Genomic DNA, 24,801 nt, shown 5'->3' on the forward strand with positions numbered 1-24,801 from the left:
TTTTAAACATCTTTATTGGAGTATAATTGCTTCACAATGGTGTGTTAGTTTCTGCTTTATAACAAAGTGAATCAGCAATACTTATACATATATCCCCATATCCCCTCCCTCTTGCATCTCCCTCCCACCCTCCCTATCCCACCCCTCTAGATGGTCACAAAGCACGGAGGTGATCTCCCTGTGCTATGTGGCTGCTTCCCACTAGCTATCTGTTTTACATTTGGTAGTGTATATATGTCCATGCCACTCTCTCACTTTGTCCCAGCTTACCCTTCCCCCTCTCCGTGTCCTCAAGTCCATTTTCTACGTCTACGTCTTTATTCCTGTCCTGTCCCTAGGTTCATCAGAACCATTTTTTTCTTTTTTTAGATTCCATATATATGTGTTAACATGCAGTATTTGTTTTTCTCTTTCTGACTTACTTCACTCTGTATGACAGACTCTAGGTCCATCCACCTCACTACAAATAACTCAATTTTGTTTCTTTTTATAAGCCCACATTTCATTGTAATCAAAACCAAAAACTAGAATATGTTATTCCCTAAATAGGCAGCAATGTATTTTATTTTATAAGCACTGTAGAGATTTAGTAAATAGCATGTGTGATTAATTTAGAAACAACCTCTGACACTTGACTCAACACACGTAATAGCTTCCTTTTCATTTTTTATATGAGTTAAATGCAGACCAGGGAGCCACTGGGCAGTCAGTCCTGAGTAGGTTTGTAATCTTGGGCTCCATGGGAATATCTTTCATAAAAATAAAAAAGGAATGGGTTGATGTTTCTATTAAAAGATTCTGTAATGCTAGGACTTCTACACAGCTTAAATAATGGTTGGAGGGGGGTTCATTGTTTGAGGAGAAATGCTCAAATGTTATTTTAGTCACTTGTGGCGCCACTGGATTAGGATGCACACTTGGCTTAGAATATCGTTTACATCATTACTTTGTTCTGTTGAAGACCTATGACATGCAAACAATTCAGCATACTCTCAAAAATACATGTAGTATGCCCAGTAAAATACATTGGCTAGCATAAAAATCAAAGGAAATAGGAGTTTGGAATATCGATCAACATTACTGGGGTTTTGAATTGTGAAATAATCAACAATCCTGCCCATCTTATCTCGGAAGATAAACTTGAACTTGTCACTAGTTTTCATTGTCAGGTCACTGTAGTCAACGTTATCGCTGGAAATTTCAATGCTGGCCAAGCTGATCTTCCGTTTAAAGGTGGAGATGGAGCTGTTGATGATGTTAGTGATGTTGACTTCTTCCACTTCCTTTGCCTTCCCCTAGTTCATAAACAGGGCAGTTAGATTGATAGACTTGACTCAGCAAAATAAGTAAGTGGGTATTTATATACTTAGAGGCCTTAGTATTGAATAATTAGGTTTAGGAGAGACCAGTACTGAGTGCCTCATAAATTGGCTGGTAAGCAAGATTTGGCAGTCCTATTATCCTGTTTATAGGCACCTGTCCCTAGGTCATCAGCTTGTCTAACGGGAAGAATAACCATTGCCCATTCTAGGTGTGCAGGGCCGTGTGGTAAATGTTAATTGCTCAGACCTTGAAGCTAGCTGACCTAGGTTCAAATCCCATTCTGCCTCTCACTATTGTGAAATTTTAGTCACCTTAATCCCTTTAGAACTCAATTTCCTTGCCTGCAAAATGTTGATGACATTAATACTACCTCTTGAGACTGATGGGAAGATTAAATGGCGTAAATTATGTAGAGCATTTAGTAGGTGTTTGATGAATTCCGTTCTATTCCTGGGAGGAGGGAATAATTGACTATGAGAGTTAATAGAAATCAGCAGTGTCTTAAGGACTTTGCCACACAAACAGAAATAGTGATGCTCCTTGCAGTCCCATGGAATTGCCATTCTCCACCATGGCTGGGACAACATAGACTTGGAAGAAAACTCCACGGTACGCAGAGACAACCTGGTCTGGGAAGAAAACTCCATGGGACACAGAGGCAACCTGGTACCAGGGCAGAGTCTGGGTGGGGTGGCGGCAGCCATTGTTGACTCTTACTCAGGCAGCACATCAGAAGCAGCCCAGGACTCTGACAGTGGCTGATCCACCATAGCTCACCACCATACCCCATACACACAGAGCATCCACACAAGTCCTGCTTGCCCTGTTGTTTGGCTCCCCGACAGGGCAGGGGTGGCAGAGGCTGGGGGAATGATCAGCTACGAAGGACAAAGGGGACTTGGACTCAAGGCTTCATCTGAGCAGAGCAAGGGCAACAATTGCTGGTGCCTGCACAGGCAGTACATCGGAGGGCAGTACACTCAGCCCTCTCTCTGCAGCCTACCCAAGCCGAGAGCCCCCACAGGCCTCCCTTGCTTCAGCACTTCCCCAGTGCTGGGAGAGGGGAAAACGTACATTTAAAGGGGACAGAGCCAGCATGGGCCCAACCCTCAGGGCTTCTGCTCCAGCAACTTGGGATCAGATCCCACCACCAATAGGGTGGTGATGGCCACTGAGCAGAAGGGAAGTCACACTTCACAACAGGCTCTAGCTCTAGCCCCTCCATTTCCAGTCCCACCTTCTTCCAGCAGAAGGTGGCAGAAGGTGATAGCTGCCAGCACACCCTGAGGAAAGACATGACATGCGTCAACACCAAATCCAGCAAAAGCAATGGGCACATGCGCTCTGTATAGGGACACATCCACATAAGGATGCCCATGCAAGACTGCAACCTCTTTCACCTAAACTCATAGAGGCAGAGACATTTAAGCAAAATGAAAAGGCAAAGGAACTGGTCTCAGTTGAAAGAGTAAGAGAAACCCCCAAAAAAAATAAATAATGAAACAGAAATAAACAATACCAGATAAACAATTCATAACATTGGTAATACGAATGTTAACTGAATTAGGGAAAAGAATAGATGAACGTGGTGAGAATTTTAACAAGGAACTAAAAAAATATAAAGAAAGACCCAATCTTGGGAATTTCCTGGTGGTCCAGTGGTTAAGACTCCATGCTCCCACTGCTGGAGGCCCAGATTCAATCCCTGGTCAGGGAACTAAGATACCACAGGCCACATGGCGTGGCCAAAGAAAAAAAAAGACCCAATCAGAAATGAAGAATTCAATACTGAAATAAAACTCACACTAGGGCGCAGTGGTTGAGAGTCCGCCTGCCGATGCAGGGGATGCGGGTTCATGCCCTGGTCTGGGAAGATCCCACATGCCGCAGAGCAGCTGGACCCGTGAGCCATGGCCGCTGAGCCTGTGCGTCTGGAGCCTGTGCTCCGCAACGTGAGAGGCCACAACAGTGAGAGGCCCGCATACCGCAAAAAAAAAAAAAAACTCACACTAGAAGGAATGAAGCAGACTAAATGATACAGAAAAATGCAGAAGTGGTCTAGAAGATAGAAAATGGAAATTACCCAATCAGAACAGCAAAAAGAAAAACAAATTTTAAAAAATTAGAATAGTTTGAGAGATATCTGGGATAACATCAAGTGTATCAGTGTTCACATTATAGGGGTCCCAGAAGGAGAAGAGAAAAAGAGAAGGGGGTGGAAAATGTATTTGGTGAAATTATGACTAAAAACTTCCCAAACCCAAAGAAGGACCAAATATCCACGTACAGGGAACACAGAGGGTCCCAAGCAAACTGAACTCAAACAAACTCACACCAAGACATAATTAAAATTCCAAATGTTAAAGAGAGAATTCTAAAGGCAACAAGAGAAAAACAAAGAATCATATACAAGGGAACCCACATAAGGCTATCAGCTGATTTCTCTGCAGAAACTTTGCAGGCCAGAAGGGTGTGGTATAATATATTCAATGTGCTGAAAGGGAAAAACCAGCAACTTAGGTTATATTACCCAGCAGGATTATTATTTAGAATTGAAGAAGAGATAAAGAACTTCTAAGACAAGCAAAAACTAAAACAATTAATCAATAATAAGCCTACCCTAGAAGAAATGTTAAAGGGTCTTCTCTAAGTGGAAAAGAAGAATCTAGAGGAAAGGGAAAATCCCACTAGGAAAGGCAAATATATAGTAAGAATTGAGGACCAAGCACTTAAGCCAGTGCGAAGATTAAAAGACAAAAAATTGTAAAAGCAACTATAACTGCAAAAAACAGTTGAAGGATAAACATGAGATGTAAAATATGACATCAGAAACACAAAATGTGGGGGAGGGGAGTAAAAAAATGTAGATCTTTTACAGTGTGTATGAACTTAAGTGACTACAAGTTTAAAACAAGTAGGTATAGTTATAGGTCAATATATATGAACTCCATGGTTGCTACAAGTCAAAAACCTACAATAGATACACAAAAACTAAAAAGAAAGGAACATAAGCATATTATTAAAGGAAATCATCAAACCACAAGGCAAGAAACAAAAAGAGAAGAACTGAGAAGAACCAGAAAAACAACTGGAAAAGAAGTAATAAAATGGTAATAACTACATACCTATCAGTAGTTACTTTAAATGTCAGTGGACTAAATGCTTCAATCAAAAGACATAAGGTGGCTGATTGGATTAAAAAACAAGACCCACCTATATGCTGCCTACAAACGAGGTAAATACAGACAGACTGAAAGTGAAGGAATGGAAAAAGATATTTCATACACACAGAAATGACAAGAAAGCCAGGGTAGCAATACTCATATCAAACAAAATAGGCTTTAAAACAAAGTCCATAACGAAAGACAAAGAAGGGCATTATATAATGATAAAGGGATCAATACAAGAAGAGGATATTACACTCGTTAGCATAAATGCACCTAATACAGGAGTACCAAAATATATAAAGCAAATACTAACAGACATAAAGGGAGAAATTGACAGTAATACAATAATAATGGGGGGCTTTAACACCCCATTTACACCAATGGACAAATCATCCAGACAGAAAATCAGTAAGGAAACAGTGGTCTTAAATGACACATTAGAACAGTTAAACTTAATAGATATCTATGGGACATTCCATCCCAAAACAGGAGAATAAACCTTTTTTTCATGTGCACATGGAACTTCTCCAGGATAGATCATATGGTAGGTCACAAAACAAGTCTCAGTAAATTTAAGAGGACAGAAATTATATCAAGCAGTTTTTCCAACCGCAACAGTATGAAACTAGAAACTAATTACAGGAAGAAAATTGGAAAAAAACAAAAACATTTGAAGACTAAACAAAATGCCACTAGAAAACCAATAGGTCAATGGATACATCTAAGAGGAAGTCAGAAAATACCTCAAGGCAAATGAAAATGGAAACAAAACTTTCCAAAATCTATGGGATGCAGCAAAAGCAGTTCTAAGAATGAAGTTTATAGCAATACAGGCCTTTCTCAAGAAACAAGAAAAATCTCAAATAAACAATCTAATCTACCATCTAAAGGAATTAGAAAAAGATGAACAAGCAAAGCCTAAAGTTAGCAGAAGGAAGGAGATAATAAAGATCAGAGAGGAAATAAATAAAATAGAGGCCAAAAAAATAATAGGAAAGATCAATGAAACCAAGAGCTGGGTTTTTTAAAAAGATAAACAAAATTGATATAAACCTTTTAGCCAAGCTCACCAAGAAGAAAAGAGAGAGAACCCAAATAAAATAAATGAAAGAGGAGAAATAACAACTGATACCACAGAGATACAAAAAATCATAAGAGAATACTACAAACAGTTATATGCCAACAAATTGGACAACCTAGAAGAAATGGACAAATTTCTAGAAACATCCAGCCTGCCAAGACTGAATCAAGAAGAAACAGACAATTTGAACAGACCAATCACTAGTAGTGAAATTGAATTTGTAAAAAACAAACAAACAAAACTAAACTAAAAAACCTCCCAGCAAACAACAGTCCAGGATCAGACTGCTTCACAGGGGAATTCTACCAAACATATAAAGAAGAGCTAATACCTATCCTTCACAAACTATTCCAAAAAAACTGAAGAGGACAGAACAGCCCCAAATTCATTTTATGAAGCCACCATTACCCTGATACCAAAACCAGGCAAAGACACTACAAAAAAAATTACAGTCCAATATCTCTGATGAATATAGATGCAAAAATCCTCAAGAAAATATTAGCAAACCAAATCCAACAATATATAAAAAGGATCATATACCATGATCAAGTGGGATTTATTCCAGGGATGCAATGATGGTTCAGTGTTTGCAAATCAATCAATGTAATACACCACATTAACAAAAGGAATGATAAATATCACATGATCATCTCAATAGATGCAGAAAAAGCATGTGATAAAACATCCATTCATGATAAAACTCTCATCAAAGTTGGTATAGAAGGAACATATTTCAAAATAATAAGGGTCAATTTTTACAAACCTACAGCTAACATCATACTCAATGATGAAAAGCTGAAAGACTTTCCTCTAAATTTAGGAACAAGATAAGGATGCCCACTCTTACCACTTCTATTTAACATAAATAAAAGACATCCAAATTGGAAGAGAAGAAGTAAAACTGTCACTACTTGCAGATGTCATGATACTTTACATAGAAAACCCTAAAATCTCCACCCCAAAATTATTAGAACTAATGAATTTAGTAAAGTTGCAGGATACAAGATTAATATACAGAAATGTGTTGCTTTTCTATACACTAATAATGAACTATCAGAAAGAGAAAGCAAGAAAGCCATCCCATTTAAAATGGCATCAAAAAGAGTAAAATACCTAGGAATAAACTTAACCAAGGAGGTGAAAGACCTATACTCTGAAAACTATAAAACACTGATGAAGAAAACTAAAGATGATACAAAGAAATGGGAAGATATCCCATGTTCATGAATTGGAAGACATAATATTGCTAAAATGTCCATATTACCTAAAGCAATCTATGTATTTAATGCAATCACTATCAAAATACCCATGACATTTTTCCCAGAACTAGAACAAATAATCCTAAAATTCATATGGAACAAAAAAAGACCCCAAATTGCCAAAGCAATCTTGAGAAAAATGAACAAAGCTTGGGGTATCACCCTCTCTGACTTTAGACTATGCTATTATAAAGCTACAGTAATCAAAATAGCACTGGCACAAAAACAGACACACAGATCAATAGGACAGAACAGAATTGCCTATGGTTAATTAATCTATGACAAAGGAGAAAAGAATATATAATGGAGAAAAGACAGTTACTTCAATAAGTGGTGCTGGGAAAACTGTACAGCTTTAAAAGAATGAAATTAGAACATTTTGTCACACCATACACAAAAATAAACTCAAAATGGACTAAAGACCTAAATGTAAGACCTGAAACCATAAAACTCCTAGAAGAGAACATAGGCAGAACACTCTTTGACATAAATCATAGCAATATTTTTTGGATCACTTTCCTAAGACAAAAAGAAACAAAAGCAAAAATTAAACAAGTGGGACCTAAAATTAAAAGCTTTTGCACAGCAAAGGAAGCTATCAATAAAATGAAAAGATAACTTACTGAATGGGAGATAATATTTGCTAATGATATGAACAACAAGGGGTTAGTATCCAAAATACATAAACAGGGACTTCCCTGGTGGCACAGTGGTTAAGAATCCGCCTGCCAATGCAGGGGACACAGGTTCAAACCCTGGTCCGGGAAGATCCCACATGCTGCAGAGCAACTAAGCCCGTGCGCCACAACTACTGAGCCTGCGCTCTAGAGTCTGCGAGCCACAGCTACTGCAGCCCACACACCTATAGCCCATGTTCTGCAACAAGAGAAGCCACGGCAATGAGAAGCCCGCGCACCGCAATGAAGAATAGCCCCTGCTCGCCACAGCTAGAGAAAGCCTGCACGCAGCAACGAAGACCCAATGCAGCCTAAAATAAATTAATTAATTTTTTTAAAAAGTAAGCTAAAAAAACAAAATAAAACAACAACAAAAAAAACCCAAAATATATAAACAGCTCATACAACTCAATATCAAAAAAAACAACCCAATCAAAAAAATGAGCAGAGGACCTGAACAGACATTTTTCCAAAGAAGACAAAAAGATGACTAACGGGAAAATGAAAAGATACTCAACGTATCTAATTATTAGAACAATGCAAATCAAAACAACAATAAGATATCACCTCACATCTGTCAAAACGGCTATCAGCAAAAAGTCTACAAATAACAAATATTGGCTAGGATATGGAGAAAAGGGAATCCTTGTACACTGTTGGTGGGAATGTAAGTTGGTGCAGCCACTGTGGAAAACAGTATGGAGGTTCCTCAAAAAACTGAAAATAGAACTACCATATGATCTAGCAATTGCACTCCTGGGTATATATCCAGGTAAAAATGAAAGCACTAATTCAAAAAGATACATGTATTCCAATGTTCACAGATGCACTATTTACAATAGCCAAGATATGGAAGCAACCCAAGTGTCCCTCGACAGACAAATGGATAAAGAATATGTGAGATAGATATATATATATATATATGAAGTATTAGCTAGCCATAAAAATGAATGAAATTTTGTCATTTGCAGTAATGTGGATGGATCTAGAGATTATGCTTAGTGGAATAAGTCAGACAGAGAGACAAATACTGTGTGATATCACTTATATGTGGAATCTAAAAAATAAAACAAATGAATGTAAATAGCAAAACAAACAGATTCACAGATATAGAAAACAAACTAGTGGCTATGAGAGGGGAGAAAGAAAGGGGAAGGGGCGGGCTTCCCTGGTGGTGCAGTGGTTGAGAGTCCGCCTGCCGATGCAGGGGACACGGGTGCCCCGGTCCGGGAAGATCCCACATGCCACAGAGCGGCTGGGCCCATGAGCCACGGCCACTGAACCTGCGCGTCTGGAGCCTGTGCTATGCAACGGGAGAGACCACAACAGTGAGAGGCCCATGTACCGCAAAAAAAAAAAAAAAAAAAAAAAGGGGAAGGGGCAAGATAGGGGTATGGGATAAGGTGATATAAACTACTGTGTATAAAATAGATAAGCAGCAAGGATATATTGTACAGAACAGGGAATATTAGCTATTATTTTGTAATAACTTTTAATGGAGTATAATGTATAAAAATACCGAGCCATGGGGCTTCCCTGGTGGCGCAGTGGTTGGGAGCCCGCCTGCCGATGCAGGGGACGCGGCTTCGTGCCCCGGTCTGGGAGGATCCCACGTGCCGCGGAGCGGCTGGGCCCGTGAGCCACGGCCGCTGAGCCTGCGCGTCCGGAGCCTGTGCTCCGCAACGGGAGAGGCCGCAGCAGTGAGAGGCCCGCGTACCGTAAAAAAAAAAAAAAAAAAAAAAATACCGAGCCATTATGCATTATGCTGTACACCTGAAACTAATATAATATTGTAAATCAACTCTACTTCAATTAAAAAATAAATTTAATTTAAAAAATAAATAATTTTTTTAAAAAAGAAAGCCTACAGGGAGTAAAATAAATGAAATACCTATTCTTTGGCTGGCACATATGATCATTTGCCTTTGGTACTTGAGTAATATAATTGTGAAACCTTGTTCACAATAGTTAAACACAAGAGAAAAGGCAACTGGATCTTTGGGCTATTCTGAATCCTCATTTCCTCACCATTGGACCCTGTGCAGTCCTGGCACCTTGCTGAAGTAGGGCAGCTCTTCTGCCCTGGATCCCTATCATTTTTTTGCCTGTTAACAGGAGCTTTAGTATGCTAACGTCTATCAAATTGGGCTTCCAAAGAATCCCAGGGTTCCGTAGGCCTGCAGAGAATAATAGTTAAGGGCATGGCCCGTTGCCCACTTCAAGTGGGAATAACAGGTAAGTGTCAGGCTTTGGAGCCAAGCAGATTTGGCTGGTGCGAATCCCAGCTCTGCCTCTTACTGTCTGTGTCCCCTTGGATAAGTCACTTATCTTTCCATACTCGGATCCCACAACTATAGAAATGGAGATAGCCTTACTGGGTTGTTACGAGCATTTTAAATGACATAATATTTTCAAAGAGCTTGTGACTGTGTCTGGCACATACATGCTCAATTGATAATAATCATTATTATTATTCTGAGAGCTGGACCATGGTGTTTCACAGCTAAGTCAGATAATAAGTCTTTCCCTGTTAGCAGAAAAATATGCTAATTACGAAATTTGCCACAATTTAATTTTTCCATACATTTTTCAGTAAACCATTACTTGTATAATTTAGGAAAACAAAAATGCGACAAATGAATAAATATTAAATACATATTAATCTGAAACATAAGCAGCGATCATGTTAGGTTTGATACTGGGTTTTTCATGGATGCTTGTTCTTGTGGTTGTGATTTTATGTTGCATACAGATAACACCGTTATTTTCTGCTGGAAATTTAAACATATTAATATCTCACTGTATTTGGTGAAAAGAGCAGTCTTTTTTAAAAGGTGTCATGACTTCCAGATTCCCCCAACTGAACAAGGATGAGAATCACTGGTGCAAACTGAATCACTGGGGGTTGGGAACCAGGTGCAGGTCACCTCTACAGACCAGTATATGGCACAGGTGATGAATCATATATAGGGCCCTCAAAATTCTTACCCTATCTTTGGCTGCCATCTGCTGTAGGGAGCTGTAGTGGGCAACTGCATATTCCAGGAGGGCCCCAAACACGAAGCTAAAGCAGATCCCCAGGTACACGTCAATGGCCTTTATGAAGCAGTTGGTGTTCGGAAGAGAAGTGCGGGACCCAATCATCAGTGTGGTCATTGACAATACAGTGGTCACTCCTGGGGAAAAAAGTAAGCAATGTACCCACGTCAGTGGGCAGTGACCCTTCCATCACCCCGTGGCAGACTGTCTCCCTTCAAGACTTGGCAAGGTGAGGATAGGACTCAGAAATGGAGCATAGCTCATTCTGAAAAGTCTGTGGCCTTCTGGAAAAGGGTTGATTTGTCTATTTTATACAGATATGAGTGATATGATTTTCTAAATGTTTCACCTTCTGTCTTCTCACTGGAGGGAGGAGTTCAGTAAACAAAATAACAGACAATAGGCCATCGAATCACAATTCTCCCTTATCTGTCACTGTCAAACACAAGTTTAAAAATGCATTATTCCTAAAGTAGTCTCTCTGTCTCTCTTTCTCTCTCTGTAAAAGAGTCTCTCAAGAAACCAGCTCCTGGAACTGCCCTGGGAATATCAATGAAAACAATGGTAGAAGGTAAAAAAAAAATAAGGACCTAATAACCCAGTTCTTAGAAATCTCCCGTTGGAGCTACTTACCAATGCAGGTTCTTGCAGGAACTGAATCAAGGGAGATCCAAAACGAAACCCAGGATAACACCACCAGGAAAGTGGAAGGAAGATAAGTTTCCAAAATGAAATACAGGACATTCCTCTGAAGCTCAAATTGCAAGACCAGTCGTGTATAATTTCCTGATAGGGTGAACAAGGGATAGGAAATCATCCCTGCTCACCTAGCAGAGTGGTTTCCCTGTGGGATGTTTAACTTCACTATATTCACATGAAGCCATCTGTTGTTCACCAAAACATAGTTAATCATGAACTGTCATCATAGTTTCAATGAAAGAAATTGAGGTTGTAGAGAAGGGGATTTGTGGGAATGCCCTCACCCAGGATCCTCTTCTTGTGCCTTTCTCTGTCATAGTATTCCTGCAGCATCATAACTGCTGGTTTCCTTGACATCTACTTCACTAGACTGTGAGCCCCTTGGGGACCTTTTCAGTAGTAGGTGTGGAGCAGGTAAAAGTGCCGAGCCCAAACCCTCCTGCCCCACCGCACCTCAGAGGGGTTCCTGGGCCCCAAAGGGACCAAGTGGAAAAAAGATGATACTTCTGACTCAGAATACAGCTCAGCTATTTTGCTTTTGTGCAGTTTGTCCCACGAGTTACCTGTTTCCTGCTGCGATCTGGTAGCTAACGTGAAATATTGTTGTACGGTGTACTGAGCAAGCCGCAGGTTCTCCAGCCCGCGCACAGAGTCATTCCCTCTTAGCCAGCTGAACTCCACGTCATTCCCATCATAGCCCCCTGGCAAGTGAAACAGTGCCCTGATCAGCAGAAGGTAGCAGATTGAACTGGTCTGGAAAATGCTGTGATATGGAGGAAACAGAAGCTCTGTCTTGATGGTGCTAAGTCCAAGGATGATCCCATGCAAAATTGGGCATGATTTCTCAAGTGTAATTGCAGTGTCTACTCAGAATGAGATGACCTGCTAGGGCTTTTCACCATCAGCTGAGAACCGTTTCTATGCTAAGCATCGTATAGACCTGGTAGATGATAAGCAACTAGAAATGGCCTCTATCATTATTTAAATGATATTTTTGAACATGTATCTGTGAACCCACAAAGGCCTGTGCTAGACATTGCTTTTCAGGACAGTCTAACCCCTCGGAGGGGGTTCTCAGGGACTTTACAGTTGGTCTATTCATATTTTCATATTGGCATAAATGCAAAAACAAAAACAAAAAACCTTCAGCCAGCCACTTTATTGATGTGTGTCAACATAGGTGTTCGATAAATCCCAAAGCAGTTTTACCAATATAGCTGATGATGGTAATAATAGCTACCTTTTATTAAACATTTATGTCCTTTACACATTATGTCTCTAAGGTTCTCATGAGCTTGCAAGGTAGACCTGCATATTTCTTCATTATTTAAAGCTTTTTAAAAAAATAAAATAGAAATGGATCTTATACTTGATATATATAAAGTAGAGCTTACATTTTTCCTCAAATGTTATTATTCAATAAATGCTGTGCCTTAGAATTGAGGAACTATAATGTTTTGCCCATTTTATACATGAAAATTATCAGATTCTGAGAGGTTGCATAAGTTTCTCAGGATACCAGTGCAAATGGAAAACAAACCAGGATTGTACCTCAAGAAAGTTGAATACCAAAGCCCATGGATGATGATAATAATAATATCTATCATTTAGTAAGCAATTACCTTTCTAAGTGCTTTACAACATTATCATCTCATTTAATCCTCAAATGATACCTTTGAGAAGATAGATGAATGGTTAATACGCACATGAAAAGATGCTCAAATCATTAGTCATTAGGGAAATGCAAATCAAAACCACAGTAAGATACCACTTCACATCCACTAGAAGAATGGCTGTAATTAAAAAGGCAGACAGCAACAGATGGTGAGAATGTGGAGAAGCTGGAACATTGCTGGTGGAAATGTAAAATGGTGCAACCACTTTGGAAAACAGTTTGACAGTTTCTTGAAGACTTAAACATAAATTTAACCCAGCATTTCAGTCCTAAGTATCTGTCCAACAGAATCAAATCATGTCCACAAAAGGACCTGTACACAAATGTTACAGCAGTGTTATTCATAACAGGTGAAAGGCGGAAACACGCCAAAGAGACTTGTACTACTTGTATTCTTTTGTCTGGAATAAAAAGGAATAAAGCAGTAAAAAGGAATAAAGTACTGATATATGCTTCATCATATATGAACTAAAAAACATTATGCTAAGTGAAAGAAGCCGGATGCAAAAGACCACATGTGGTATGAGTCCATTTATATGGAATATCTAGAAAAGACACATTCATAGAGACAAAAGGTGTATTAGTGGTGGTCTGGGAGCTGGTGGTGGCCATGGAGAGTGACTGTAAATGGGCACTAGGAGTCTCTTTGGGGTAATGGAAATGTTCTAACAATGGAATGTGGCAACGGCTGCACAACTCAGAAAATTTACTAAAAACCTTTGAATTGTACACTTAAAATGGTTGGATTTTATGGTATGTAATTTATACCTCAATAAAGCTGTTAAAAATAACTCTTTGAGTCAAATACTATTATTTTTCCTACTTCACTGATGAGGAAACTGAGGTTAATTCTACTGACCCAAAGTCACCCAGCTAGTGAATGGAAAAGCCCAGTGATTCTGGTACCTGTGATCTTAAACCTGGAACTTCATTCTCCAAGGCTACTGAGAAGTGGGATACCAGTGTTAGGACTAACATTTTGTTAAGTCTTAACCTATGGTATCCACTGTCTGTCAGTGGTTATCTCCGCCTCCATAGTGGGGAGAAGTAGTCATGAGCTCTTAGAGGATTTGCAGGTAAAAATTGTCTGTGCACTTTCCCTTGGAAACACGCCCTCATTTACTGAAGCCAGCTGTCCAAATAGGCCTAGAATCCCAAAGAAAGAACATATCTAAAAAAGTAAGTTGTACAAGCCTCTACTTAGATACTTTGCTATTACAACTGGTAAATGTTCACAGTCATTACATTCTCACTGCTCTGTCCCTGAGTGGATATGGGCAATTGTGGGAGGTATCAATTCTTGTCTAGGGATGGTGTTCAGGAAAAATGCCCTTGGTGAGGTTTCTGTACCCAAATAACTGCTGATAAACGTTCAGTGAAAGCTTCCTCTGCTCACTGGGGACGGTATTTGTGCAAGCAGAGTGCTGAAGTTTCCAGGAGAATCTCACTCCTGGGTTTTGAGATGAGCACAGCCATCCATGGAGGGCAATTGCTTTTTCTATGTGGGGCTGAAAATGAGTTCTCTTGATAACCTCAAGTTTTAGTCTGCCCCCAAACAGCTGTATTGCTTCAAGAAGGTTTTGCATGCATTTAATCAATAAGGTAATTAATCTGCCTGCCTGAGTCTTTAATTAAATGTCTACCTCTGAAAAACGCTGCCTCATAATGGTTGTGTTTCTTGGATGTTGGCCACTTGTGTCCTTATGTAAGAAGTGCCCAGTGGTTTCCAGCACTTGACTCTAGTTTTTCCTTCTTGCACGAGCCATGCCTTGATACCTTGATAACTCCTATATGCGGCATTTTCTTCCCAGAACACGTATCACTGGTGCCACCTCCCCATGGTGGGCATTTCAGAGTGGTTTACTAAGGAATCATGGAGATCACTCACGGTGCCAGGAGTTCATTTGACACACATCAACTTAGAGTAGAACTTCCTTCCTCATCACAAGAAAATCCCCAGATTGCAGTTTAGATGCCCACTTGCTGACATTACTAGATTAAGCTTTATATATGTATCAAAACAATTTATTTTAGAAGGTGGAAGCAGTCTTGCAATAAATGTCAGTGATTGTTTTGTATACTTGCCATTTCTAACTTCTGCTGTGTTCTTTCTGGCTTCCATGAGTTAGCAGATTCTGAGGCCCCCTCCTAGTCCTATTGACCCCTGTTTGCTTGGCTGTCTTATCCACTTTTAGGTGGAAATATTTGGTGCCAATGCACAGCGGTCCTCTCCCAAAGATGTAACACTGTAAGGTTTGGTTTTGAGCGGTCTCCAGATCTCTCTGGATGTACACCCAGAAGGTCTGAACCCATTGTAATCAACATCAAGGAGAGAAAGGCCACTATGTATAGGACACTCTTCATGAAAGCACAGATCTGAGTCATCCCAGAAAATCATCTAAGGGGCCCACACGATGTATACTCACAGCTTTCTAGTTGCAACTTGCATGTCTGTGTGTCCATGGGGTATTTAGACAGGTCCATGTTACATGCAACGGTTGTTGTGATTCTAAGAAAGGAAAAATGATGGATTCATAGAGAGTGTTATGAGGATGCTGTAGAAAGTATACACTCCCTCTTAAGAGCCACTCCAAGATAACTTTCACCTTGACTCTTACAGTGAATGTGTGACTTGGTGCCTACATTCAAAGCAGTCCTGAGTTTTTCTGTGCTAAGTGACACCTGTGAGACTCAGTTAAAGCTTGGGGTCCAGAGTGGAGGAAGTTGGAATGTTGGCAATTCAGAGGCAAACTTGCAACAACATTGCAGAACAGAATCATTCACTGGCTTGTTTGAGATGCTTTTTCCTTCAGTTTTGAAACTTATTCTTCAGGAGAGACCCATGAGGAGTCCGTGCCTATGCAAAATGCTTCACGTGAATTATCCCTTTGAATTTTTAAAGTAGCTTTACTAGGTAGGAAATATTATTATTCTCCTTTTGCTGCTGAGGAAACTGGAGCTCAGAGAGTCAAGTAACTTGCCTAAGGTCACAGAGCAAGAACTTGCCCCCACATCTGTCTGACTCTAGAGCCAGGCTATTAATCATCATCCATCACTTGTAATCCTTGTACAGGATACTGTGTTATGTGCCATAATACAGACAGACGCACACGCACACGCACACACACACACACGTGCTGTGGGAATACGAGGAGGGGCACCTTAACATTGACTGGAGTTGGGGTCAAGGGAGAGGTCTATTGGACTTCTTGAAAGAGGTGCTGGCGTTCTGGCTGACCTTTGCAAAACTCAGTGCAGCTGAGGAGTGTCAGATAAACGGTCCGAAAATTCAGCTCATTGCTTAGCTCAGTCCTTGTCTTATAACTTCAGCCTCTCACTTGGGATTTAAGATCCGCCTCATGAATATCTGGTTCCTGGCCTTCTGCTGAAGGCCTCTAGCAGTGTTTGCAGTCCTCGTCCAGCCCTGGCACAGGCAGCGATGAGTCCTCCGCCTGTGGGCTGCCTTACATAGCACTTTGGGGGCATCTTCCCTGTTCCTGCCAACCAGCGGCTCGATGAACGATTGGGTGGGAGGAAGTTTTGGCCTCAGGGATTTGTAGAAGGGGCAAAGGGGAGCCTGTGACTACGGGTGGTGAGGCTTGGAGGACTATGCTTTGCTTCTCTGTCTGTACAAGAATGACTCAGCTAAGTAAAGATGTATTCTTAAGCCACCGCCACCCCGCTGAGCCCCATGAAAGGAAAGTTCTTTGTATCACCTCTCTGTTTGCTCTTGCTGTTCCCCTTACCTCTTCTTGGCGAACTTCCTTTAACTCTTTAAGATTCAGCTCAGAGTCCTGTGAAAGCATCCTCTATCATCACCCCAAATCACTAACCTACTCTCCACCTTGGGGCCCCAGCGCCCTGCCTTCCTTTCCTTATGTGTCTGTGTCAGGACAGTGTCTTATTCAGCTCCATATCCGCAGTGTCCAGCACGGGCCTGGCACAGAGCACACATTCTCAGTAGATTCTTGTTGAGCCAAACTGGACTGAGAAAGGGCCCTGCTGCTCTGGGGACAGGGATCTAAGAAGGCAGGCACATGAGAAGGGTAGGTGGTTATTCGAGCGCTGTTCAGAATTCCTTTGCCTTTTCTCCCCGCTCTTTCCCCCTCCAACCCTGAGGTCGCAGGTATCCAATTACCTGAGAGCATACAGGACTGTGCCATTGGAGAAGAGGCGGATGAGCCTGTTTCCCACAGTGACTTCATGGAGGAAGGACTTTTTGGACTCCACGATGTAAGTGTCTGGCACCCAGAGGAACTCCACTAGGCGTGCATCCAGAGTGAAGCTCTTGTCGCCTTCGAACACCAGCCGCTGGTCCGTCCAGCGCTGTCTGAGGTATATGGTGGCTGTGTAGTCCTGAGGGGGCAGCCGGTGGGGAGGAAATGGATGGAGGGAGAAAGCTCAGAAAAGGGAAGGAAAAGGGTCAAGTCTTACTCCCCTACCCACCTCCACTGAGGTCAAGAGCACGTACTACAGTAGACATGGGTAAATAAAGTTTGTCTTGAGGTGGTGGCCTGTAGCAATAAGAGAAAAAAGCACCTTATTGATTCTGGATAGTAACGCCCACTGCCAAAAGGGGGCGCCACAGGAGCATGTTCAGGGTCTTAACTTACTTGCCCTCGATCACAGAGGCCACACCAAATTGTTGAAGCTTTTGGTGAGCAAGGTGCTTAGGTTGTCCAGGATTTACCCAGAGTCCACAGTGGACCCTCTAAACTGCCTTTAGTGTCACCTTATCTATAATGTGTTGTCTTAAGTGAGAGGACGGTTGAAAGCAGTTATGTGATTGTTGGTTTTCATCAGCTTGTCTCCCACTCTGTGAGGGACCATGTGACATTCAGGCTTCCCCCCTGCACTTTTATTCTTGTCCCCCACTTTTATCCCTCACCAAGTACACCCACTCCACTCCCTCATTTCTCCCCTCCTAGCCTTTGAATCCACTTTCCTTCTGATACTCAGATCTGTTTTACAAGCATCTTCCACTGTCTGGAGTTTCAGGATAGGTCTCCAGCTTCTGCCATTCCAAGTAAGTCTCTGTTCTGCTTTGAGTAGCTAGAACATGTGTCCTCATAAGACACAGGAGAGGGGCTCCTTGGGTGGAAGATGAGGGGGGCACACTTACCATGTTACTCTCTGAAATACTGGAAATACTTGCAATGTCCAGAGTCAGTGCTATCTGAACAGGTTCTCCTAAGAATGAAGAAAAACCAGAAAGACTTCCATAGAAACACAAACAGATTTCCTAACCCTACATTAGCACAGTTAAAAAATATGCATATATTAGAAAATTATGCCTATTGGAAACTTTTAAACAATTTAGAAGTATATAAAATACTTCTAAATAAAAGGTTAATTTCTATCCTCCCCATCTCAGGAGGAACCACTATGTAGAGTGTGCCTCCCTTTTGTATGAAAAAAATACACAAATATGTAGTTAGCTAAATACATAAGAGAGAGACCACACGATTAATTAGTGTATATTTTAAAGAATGTAGCGGTATTTGCTACTTCTTACTTGGAGATTTTTTCCTATGATGCTTGCAAGGGACTCATTAGAATAGAGATTTGGTAATAGAGATTTGGTAATAGAGATTGGTAATAGAGAGATTGGTAATAGAGATTGGTAATTTGTACACAAATATATTTCCCCCCCCCAACCAAGTAAATTTACCACAAGACGGCATTCAAAACTGCTCATGGTTGAGCTCCCGCTCACCTCCTGACACTATCCTCCACCTTCTTTATTCTCCAAGAACCCTAAACTATTTAGAATTGCAGAGCTGTCCACGTTTCATCTGGTGTGCAGATGTTGGGCCTCAATCCTGGAGTCCCAGCAGATGGGCCAAACTCCTGAGAGGGCATGTCTTAGCTCTCAGGACTGAGGTTTGGGAGCCACGATACTCGGCGGCCAGGCCAGGCCAGGGACGTTTACTCCTCCTTAGGCTGGACATGTGGAACAAAAGCCCAGGAGTCAGAAAGACGTGAGTTTCGATGTGGGAAGAGTTACCAGATCCTTCAGAACTGCAGTTTTCTCACCTGCAGGTTTGAATATAATGCTAATGACATCAGAGGGTCATGGACAGGGTTAAATGAGACTAGGTGTGTGACAGCTTCTTTGCAGGGTGGTGGCAAGAGAGAATGGACATGAAGTGCCCGCCTGGCTGGACATCTAGAAGGTGCTCAGAAATAATTATCTGTACAAAGTCCCCAGCATTGTTCCTGTCACATCCTACCAGGCACTTAGTAAACAGCATTTCCCTTCCCTTCCCCTCTCCTCCGGTGATCTTAGCTAATTCTGGAAAAGCAAAAACTTTCCTCACCAGGTTAACAGATAGAGTAGCATTCACTTGCAAGATAACTGGGGACGCCTCTGGAAACTGACAACGCGTTAACCAGGAAAAGGAGAGGCCAAATTCAAAGGACGCTTAGAAACAGCAAACTGGGGGGAATCAGACAGAGCAGCCTAATGATCGATTGAAGGAAACCAAGCCACAGGATATAGGTAAGAATTTGGAAGTGGAGTTTTAAAGCCAAAGCAATTAACAATAATTAACTTAATACTTAGTGTTAATACTTGGTGGGAAAGGGGGAGATCTTTGAGGGCAGACCCTGGAGGGTGCTGAAGGAGTTATACGGTGCTAAGTGGCTTTCTGCCCCTCAAGGCAGCAAGGTGCAGTGTTAAGAAGAGGAGCTTAGAGTCAGAGTGTTTGAAACCTCTGCTGGCCACATCATAGCAGTGTGACCTTGAACAAATTGCTAAACTTCTCTGTTCTACAGTTTCTTACCTGTAAAATAGAGCTACTAATGCTAGCCATCAAGGGTTGGGTTGGGAAGTTTACAGGATCTATCTTATGTGCCTGGAACACAGTGGGCAGTGGGTCAGTGCTGGTTGCCCCCCTCCCCGCCCCTTGAGAAACATGGAGAATGGAAAACACACAAGAGCTCCAGCCTCAGTGTGGGTTTTTGTTTGTTTGTTTCTAGGTAGTCTAGTCTAGGTCTTCCTTCAGTTGGCTTTTTTATAGACCGGAGTTTGCTCCTTCTTCCCCTTGAGTTATAAAAGTTAGCTGTGCCACCAGAGGGCAGCTTTCTCCTAGGAAAGAGGTCAAAACCAGGTTCTGGGCAGAGTTCAGGAGGGCCTGCTTGCAAACCTGTGCTGTCCAGCTCAGTCCCTGAAAAACCCTGTAGAGGTCTTGTCGCTCAAGGACATCAGGGTCCGAGAACTGGGTGGACAGACATTACGGAGAGCAACGCTCCCTCCGTGGGCCTCGAGGCTGCCTTGTAAATGTAGGTTCTGTAGAAGGCAGCGTGCCACAGGCTCGTGACGAGGGGTGGGGGTTGTGCCTTCCCCTCGTTTTGACTGATGACCCCTTGCCCCATTTTTGCCCCAGGTGGATCTGGGCCTCACGTCCCCTTAGGTCCACTCCAGGCTCAGAATGGGCACCTTGCCCTAGGACTCTGTACCTTGTTGGCCCGTGAGCAAGCAACAAAAAGGGCAGTGTTGGGCTTCCCTGGTGGCGCAGTGGTTGAGAGTCCGCCTGCCGAGGCAGGGGACACGGGTTCGTGCCCCAGTCTGGGAAGATCCCACACGCTGGGAGCGGCTGGGCCCGTGAGCCATGGCCGCTGAGCCTGTGCGTCCGGAGCCTGTGCTCCGCAACGGGAGAGGCCACAGCAGGGAGAGGCCCGCGTACCGCAAAAAAAAAAAAAAAAAGGCAGTGTCCTGGCCTAATTGTTTGGGAAATTGTTGAGTGGACCCAACCAGATGTGGAGACTCATGTGCTTGTCATTAGTGTTCAGTTGCTCCTGGGAAAACCAGAGGCGGTTGAAGCCCCCCAAGGTCCCTTAACATAAGGACCTAAAATCCTAATTGTGTGGCCAAGAAGCTGCGTCTCTCAGATCTCCAACCCAAGGGGGTGTGATTGGCCCCAGCTGCTGTGCTCTGAAATCTTCCACCACACTTGCTTGGAGGCCATGCTTCCCATGGGCTGCATCCCACCAGGGACTGAGCATGGCAGGAATACTAAGGCAGGTCTGTTCCTGGGAGGCACAGAGATGGGAGGCTCCTCTGATGGGAACTTTAGCTCAAGAACTCCCTGGTGGCCTTTCCAAACACACTTAAAATCGCACTGTAGTCTAAGACTCCTCCACCAGCCTTCCTTCCCTCCCTCCCTCCTTCCACTGGGATCAGACCTGCATTGTGGTCTGACAGTTCTCCAGCTTCCTCCTTTTTCTGCCCCATATTTTGTCATAGATATGGCCCCAATAAATATCTTGCACGGATAATCCCCTCCCAGTGTCTGTTCCTCAGAGGACCTGGACTGACTCACTAATGCTAGATCTGACCAGATAATTTTATCATCTGAAGGGAGGAGCAAGAAGGAAAGGGATGAAAATAGACTGCATCCTGATGCTGTATTTACACACTTCATTTCATTCAGTCCTCCCTGTGAGGCAGATAATGTGACCCCCAATTACAGAAAGGGAAACTGAGGCTCAGAAAGCTAAGATGCTTGCCCAGCAGTAGAGCCAAGGAGCCAAACTCGGGTTTGTTCCACTCCAAGGCTCTTTCTACTAGTTTCTGCTCGAGGTAACAAGACATTAGTGACCACATTGGTTCAGTCTTGCATTTTACAAACAGAGAGGCTGAGACCCTGTGAGGAGGTATGTGGTGGCCTCATTCTTTCCCTCCTTGCCTCATTCTTCCAACAAATATTAATTGATAATTTGCTATCTGTTAAGTACTGAGATGCTGCTGGGTTTGGTGAGGTAAATAAAGCAAGACTCCCCCAGGGGACTGCAGCCTAGAGCTGAGACAGACATAAAGCCAGTGACAGTATCACCCGGTAATGGCTATGACTTGGAGATATGTTCAAAACAAAGTGTGAAGAAAGGGGATGGGGCCTGGAGGAATCTGGGTGGGCTGCTCAGAGGAGGAAGCCTTTGATCTAAGACATGAAGGAAAACTGACATTTCACCAGGGAGTCAAATTGGAACAAGCCATTCTTGACAGGTAAACAGTCTCAGCAAAAAGCACGGAGACCAGGGAGGCCAAGGAGGTCAGGGGGCACATTTGTAGCAGGGCATAGTCGGGAGAAGTTGGGGAGATGAGACTGACAGACAGAGGCTGGGCTGGGGAGCGCCTGGTGTGCCATGCAAAGGGCTCTGGACTGTACGCTGAGGATGCTGGGAAGCAGGCAGGTATTCTGAGCAGCAAAGGACCCAGGGGGGTCATCCAGTTGACAGAGTAGAGGGTTAGCCTTGAGGAAGCAGGCTGAGGCAGGAGGACCAGGTGGAGTAGTCCTGGTGAGACATGGTGGGTTCCTTGAATAATGACACTGGAAGTGTGGGCAGAAGGCGGACAGCGTGTGTGAGGTTGTGAGGGGGCTCTAGGAACCTCCTCAGTGGGGAGGAGTATTTCTGTATCCTGCAGGTGAAGAGACCAGAGAAAGTGCTTTCTCCAAGGTAGCGTGAAAAATCATTGGCAGCTGTCTGTATCCATCACTGCCACTCCTTAACCAGTGGCAGGTCAGAAAACGCAGTCGACTAAAACCTCCTGAAACCCTTGTCTGCATATTGTCTCTGTTCCTATCTTTTTGAATTGATGTCCTAGGCAAAAAGAATGACCTACCACCAAAATTGGGCCTGAGAAACTTGTTATATCCTGCTGTGAGATTCTCAAAGCCAGGCAGGGACAGCTTGTCACTTCTGCTGGCCTTGATGTTAAACTGATTCCCCTGGATACACATCCTGGAAAAGAAAATGGGTTTTGGTGCACAAGCTTGCTTACGTGTGGATAAACATGCATACACACAGACTTGAGCTTGTGTTTGCATGTCTGTGTGTGGTTGTGCTCAGATACGAGCAGTAACTTCCCCAAAGAGAAATCTCTGATTTTCAGCTGCTGAATTAATACATGTCCCGATCCCACTCCATTTTATTACCCATTTGCTATATATCACAGTGTCATGCTAATTTGGGAACACTCCAAGCACCTTCCCCCCCAAACCCAAGGGGTTCATCCATCTATGACCCTTTTGGAAGCTTGACTTCTCCAGATAGAATAACTGGCAAGAAGTTGCATTTGTCCTGGTGCATCAGGGAGGTGAAGGCCTGACGTTCTGTCTCACCGTTGCTAAGTAGAAAGCGCTGCTGCCCCTCCCACCACATGCAAAACCCAAAGCAGTTCAGCTCAAAGCCACCGTGGGGTGGCAAAGCTCACCTTCCAGTGAGGAGACTCAGACACATGAAGGTCAAGTGGAGACTGTGCCTCATGTTGAGGAGCTGCTTATGCAGAGAGGGGCTGAAGTAGAAATACCTGGGGAAACAGATGGGGTAGGTGAGAGGCAGACAACCCAAAAGGCTCACCTCCTCCCAGCCCAGCTTTTCTGTCCTGTGGGGCGTCAGTTACAGCATTTTCTCCACGTCTGTGGGGAGCAGCCTCTTCCCACACCTTTCCGTTTCAGCTCCTGCCCCCTGAATGTCATCCAGGAGTGACTTCATTTTGAAGGATCACATTTTAAATCCAGCCCAAATAAAGGCTGAGGACTTGTTTAGAGGGCAGAAATATAGCTGGTCCACCCTGAGCTGCATATCTGGGGAGCCCCAGGACTGTCCTCACCCTGTCCTTGTCCTGACTTGGCCAGGAAGGACATCCTCGACGACACACTCCCCCTGACCACGCCATGTATCTGAGGGTCTAGGCCTGTTAAGCAGGTCACGTAGCCAGGAAATGAAAACTTCCCGAGGACCTCCATGTGCCAAGGAATGTGTTAGGTACTTTCGCACAGATCTTCTTGCTCTATCCTCACGGTGGCCTTGTGAGATGGGCAGGTTAACCCCTGCATTGTGTTGAGGAAACAGAACTCACGGAAAGGTCACTGTGCTAGTGAATGTCAGAGGAGACTGTGAAGCCAGGGCTGGCTGCTTCAAGACCCAGTCCCACTGGCTGCTCTCCCAACCTCCTGGACCTGCTCCCTGGGTGCTTTGAAGCAGTTCAGATGCTGTGGGTGAGCACTGTATGCGTGCAGACTGTCAGGGTAGGCATGGCCCAGGGGCATGGCCTCCTCAGGTTTGGGAGCTGCTGTCAGATGTCTCTGAGAGAGCAACAGACAGTCAGGCAGGTGAGCCTGTGACCCGTCACGCTGGTGACAGCAGAGTGGAGGTTCTTGGGGCGGGGGTGAGGGCTCAGGTTGCATTCCCAGGCAGATCCAGGCTGGGTCATACCCTCTGCTTTGGTAGCTTCTGTGAACCAGGCCACTTTCTAGAGTCTTGCCGTGCTGGGGCTTAGGGTGCCATTCAGCCATTAATTAACATTATTTTACTTACAAAACAAACACATGCTTATTGTAGAAATGGAAATGAGATAGAGATGTATACAGTCAGAAGTGTAAATCTCAGTGATGTGTCATTGTAGGGTTATCAATTTAACAAACGTACACTCTGGTGGGGCGCATTGATGGTGCAGGAGGCCGCGCACGTGTATGGGGCTCAGTTTTGCTGTGAACTTAAAACTTCTCTGAAAAGTAAACTCTCTTAAGAAAACAGTGTAAATCCCTCCCTCACTCCTCTCTAGTCTCATACCTCCGAGATGACCACCGTTAACAGTTGTTTTATCCAGACATCTACTATGTGTATATATACACATATATCTTTGCAGGAAGAAAAATATTTAACAGCAAAATTGGGATGATAGCGTGCATATATTTTTGCTATTTACATTTTCACTTAATAATAAAGCAAATCTTTATTGAATATTGAATGCACGCTTGTGCTGTGCCAAGAACCTCTCCAGTCCTCACGACAACTTTTTGAAGTAGTAACTACCATTCTCATTTTACAGATGAAGAAACTGAGGCTTAGAGAGGATAAGAAAAGTCCCAAGGTT

General features: G+C 43.1%; 1 protein-coding gene across 2 annotated transcripts; it reads right to left on the reverse strand.

Annotated features, from left to right (window-relative positions):
- Positions 1 to 992: 992 nt before the first annotated feature.
- GABRP (gamma-aminobutyric acid type A receptor subunit pi) lies at positions 993 to 23,189 on the reverse strand. Of its 2 annotated transcripts, XM_060006797.1 has the most exons (9): positions 23,137 to 23,189; positions 22,546 to 22,664; positions 18,043 to 18,110; positions 17,059 to 17,276; positions 15,347 to 15,429; positions 11,809 to 11,946; positions 11,180 to 11,332; positions 10,496 to 10,683; positions 993 to 1,295 (listed from the first exon to the last, which is right to left on the reverse strand). In XM_060006797.1, the coding sequence occupies exons 1-9, from the start codon at positions 23,187 to 23,189 to the stop codon at positions 993 to 995; spliced, it is 1,323 nt and encodes a 440-aa protein (XP_059862780.1). The 2 variants fall into 2 exon arrangements, with proteins under 2 accessions (XP_059862780.1, XP_059862781.1); XM_060006798.1 differs by lacking the exon at positions 10,496 to 10,683 and having other exon boundaries at positions 1,258 to 1,295.
- Positions 23,190 to 24,801: the final 1,612 nt, after the last annotated feature.

The sequence above is a fragment of the Delphinus delphis genome, chromosome 3, assembly GCF_949987515.2.
Source record: "Delphinus delphis chromosome 3, mDelDel1.2, whole genome shotgun sequence".
NCBI classification, from domain to species: domain Eukaryota; kingdom Metazoa; phylum Chordata; class Mammalia; order Artiodactyla; family Delphinidae; genus Delphinus; species Delphinus delphis.

What these genes read in the sequence shown, in the direction of transcription:
- GABRP (XM_060006797.1), bottom strand. Translation starts at nt 23,189, where the DNA reads ATGAGGCACAGTCTCCACTTGACCTTCATGTGTCTGAGTCTCCTCACT. An exon ending in CAAGTTGCAACTAGAAAGCT is followed by an intron (nt 11,947 to 15,346) that starts GTGAGTATACAT and finishes TTCACTTGCCAG; the next exon opens with GGGGCTATGATGGGAATGAC. An exon ending in CAGATCGCAGCAGGAAACAG is followed by an intron (nt 11,333 to 11,808) that starts GTAACTCGTGGG and finishes TCACCCTATCAG; the next exon opens with GAAATTATACACGACTGGTC.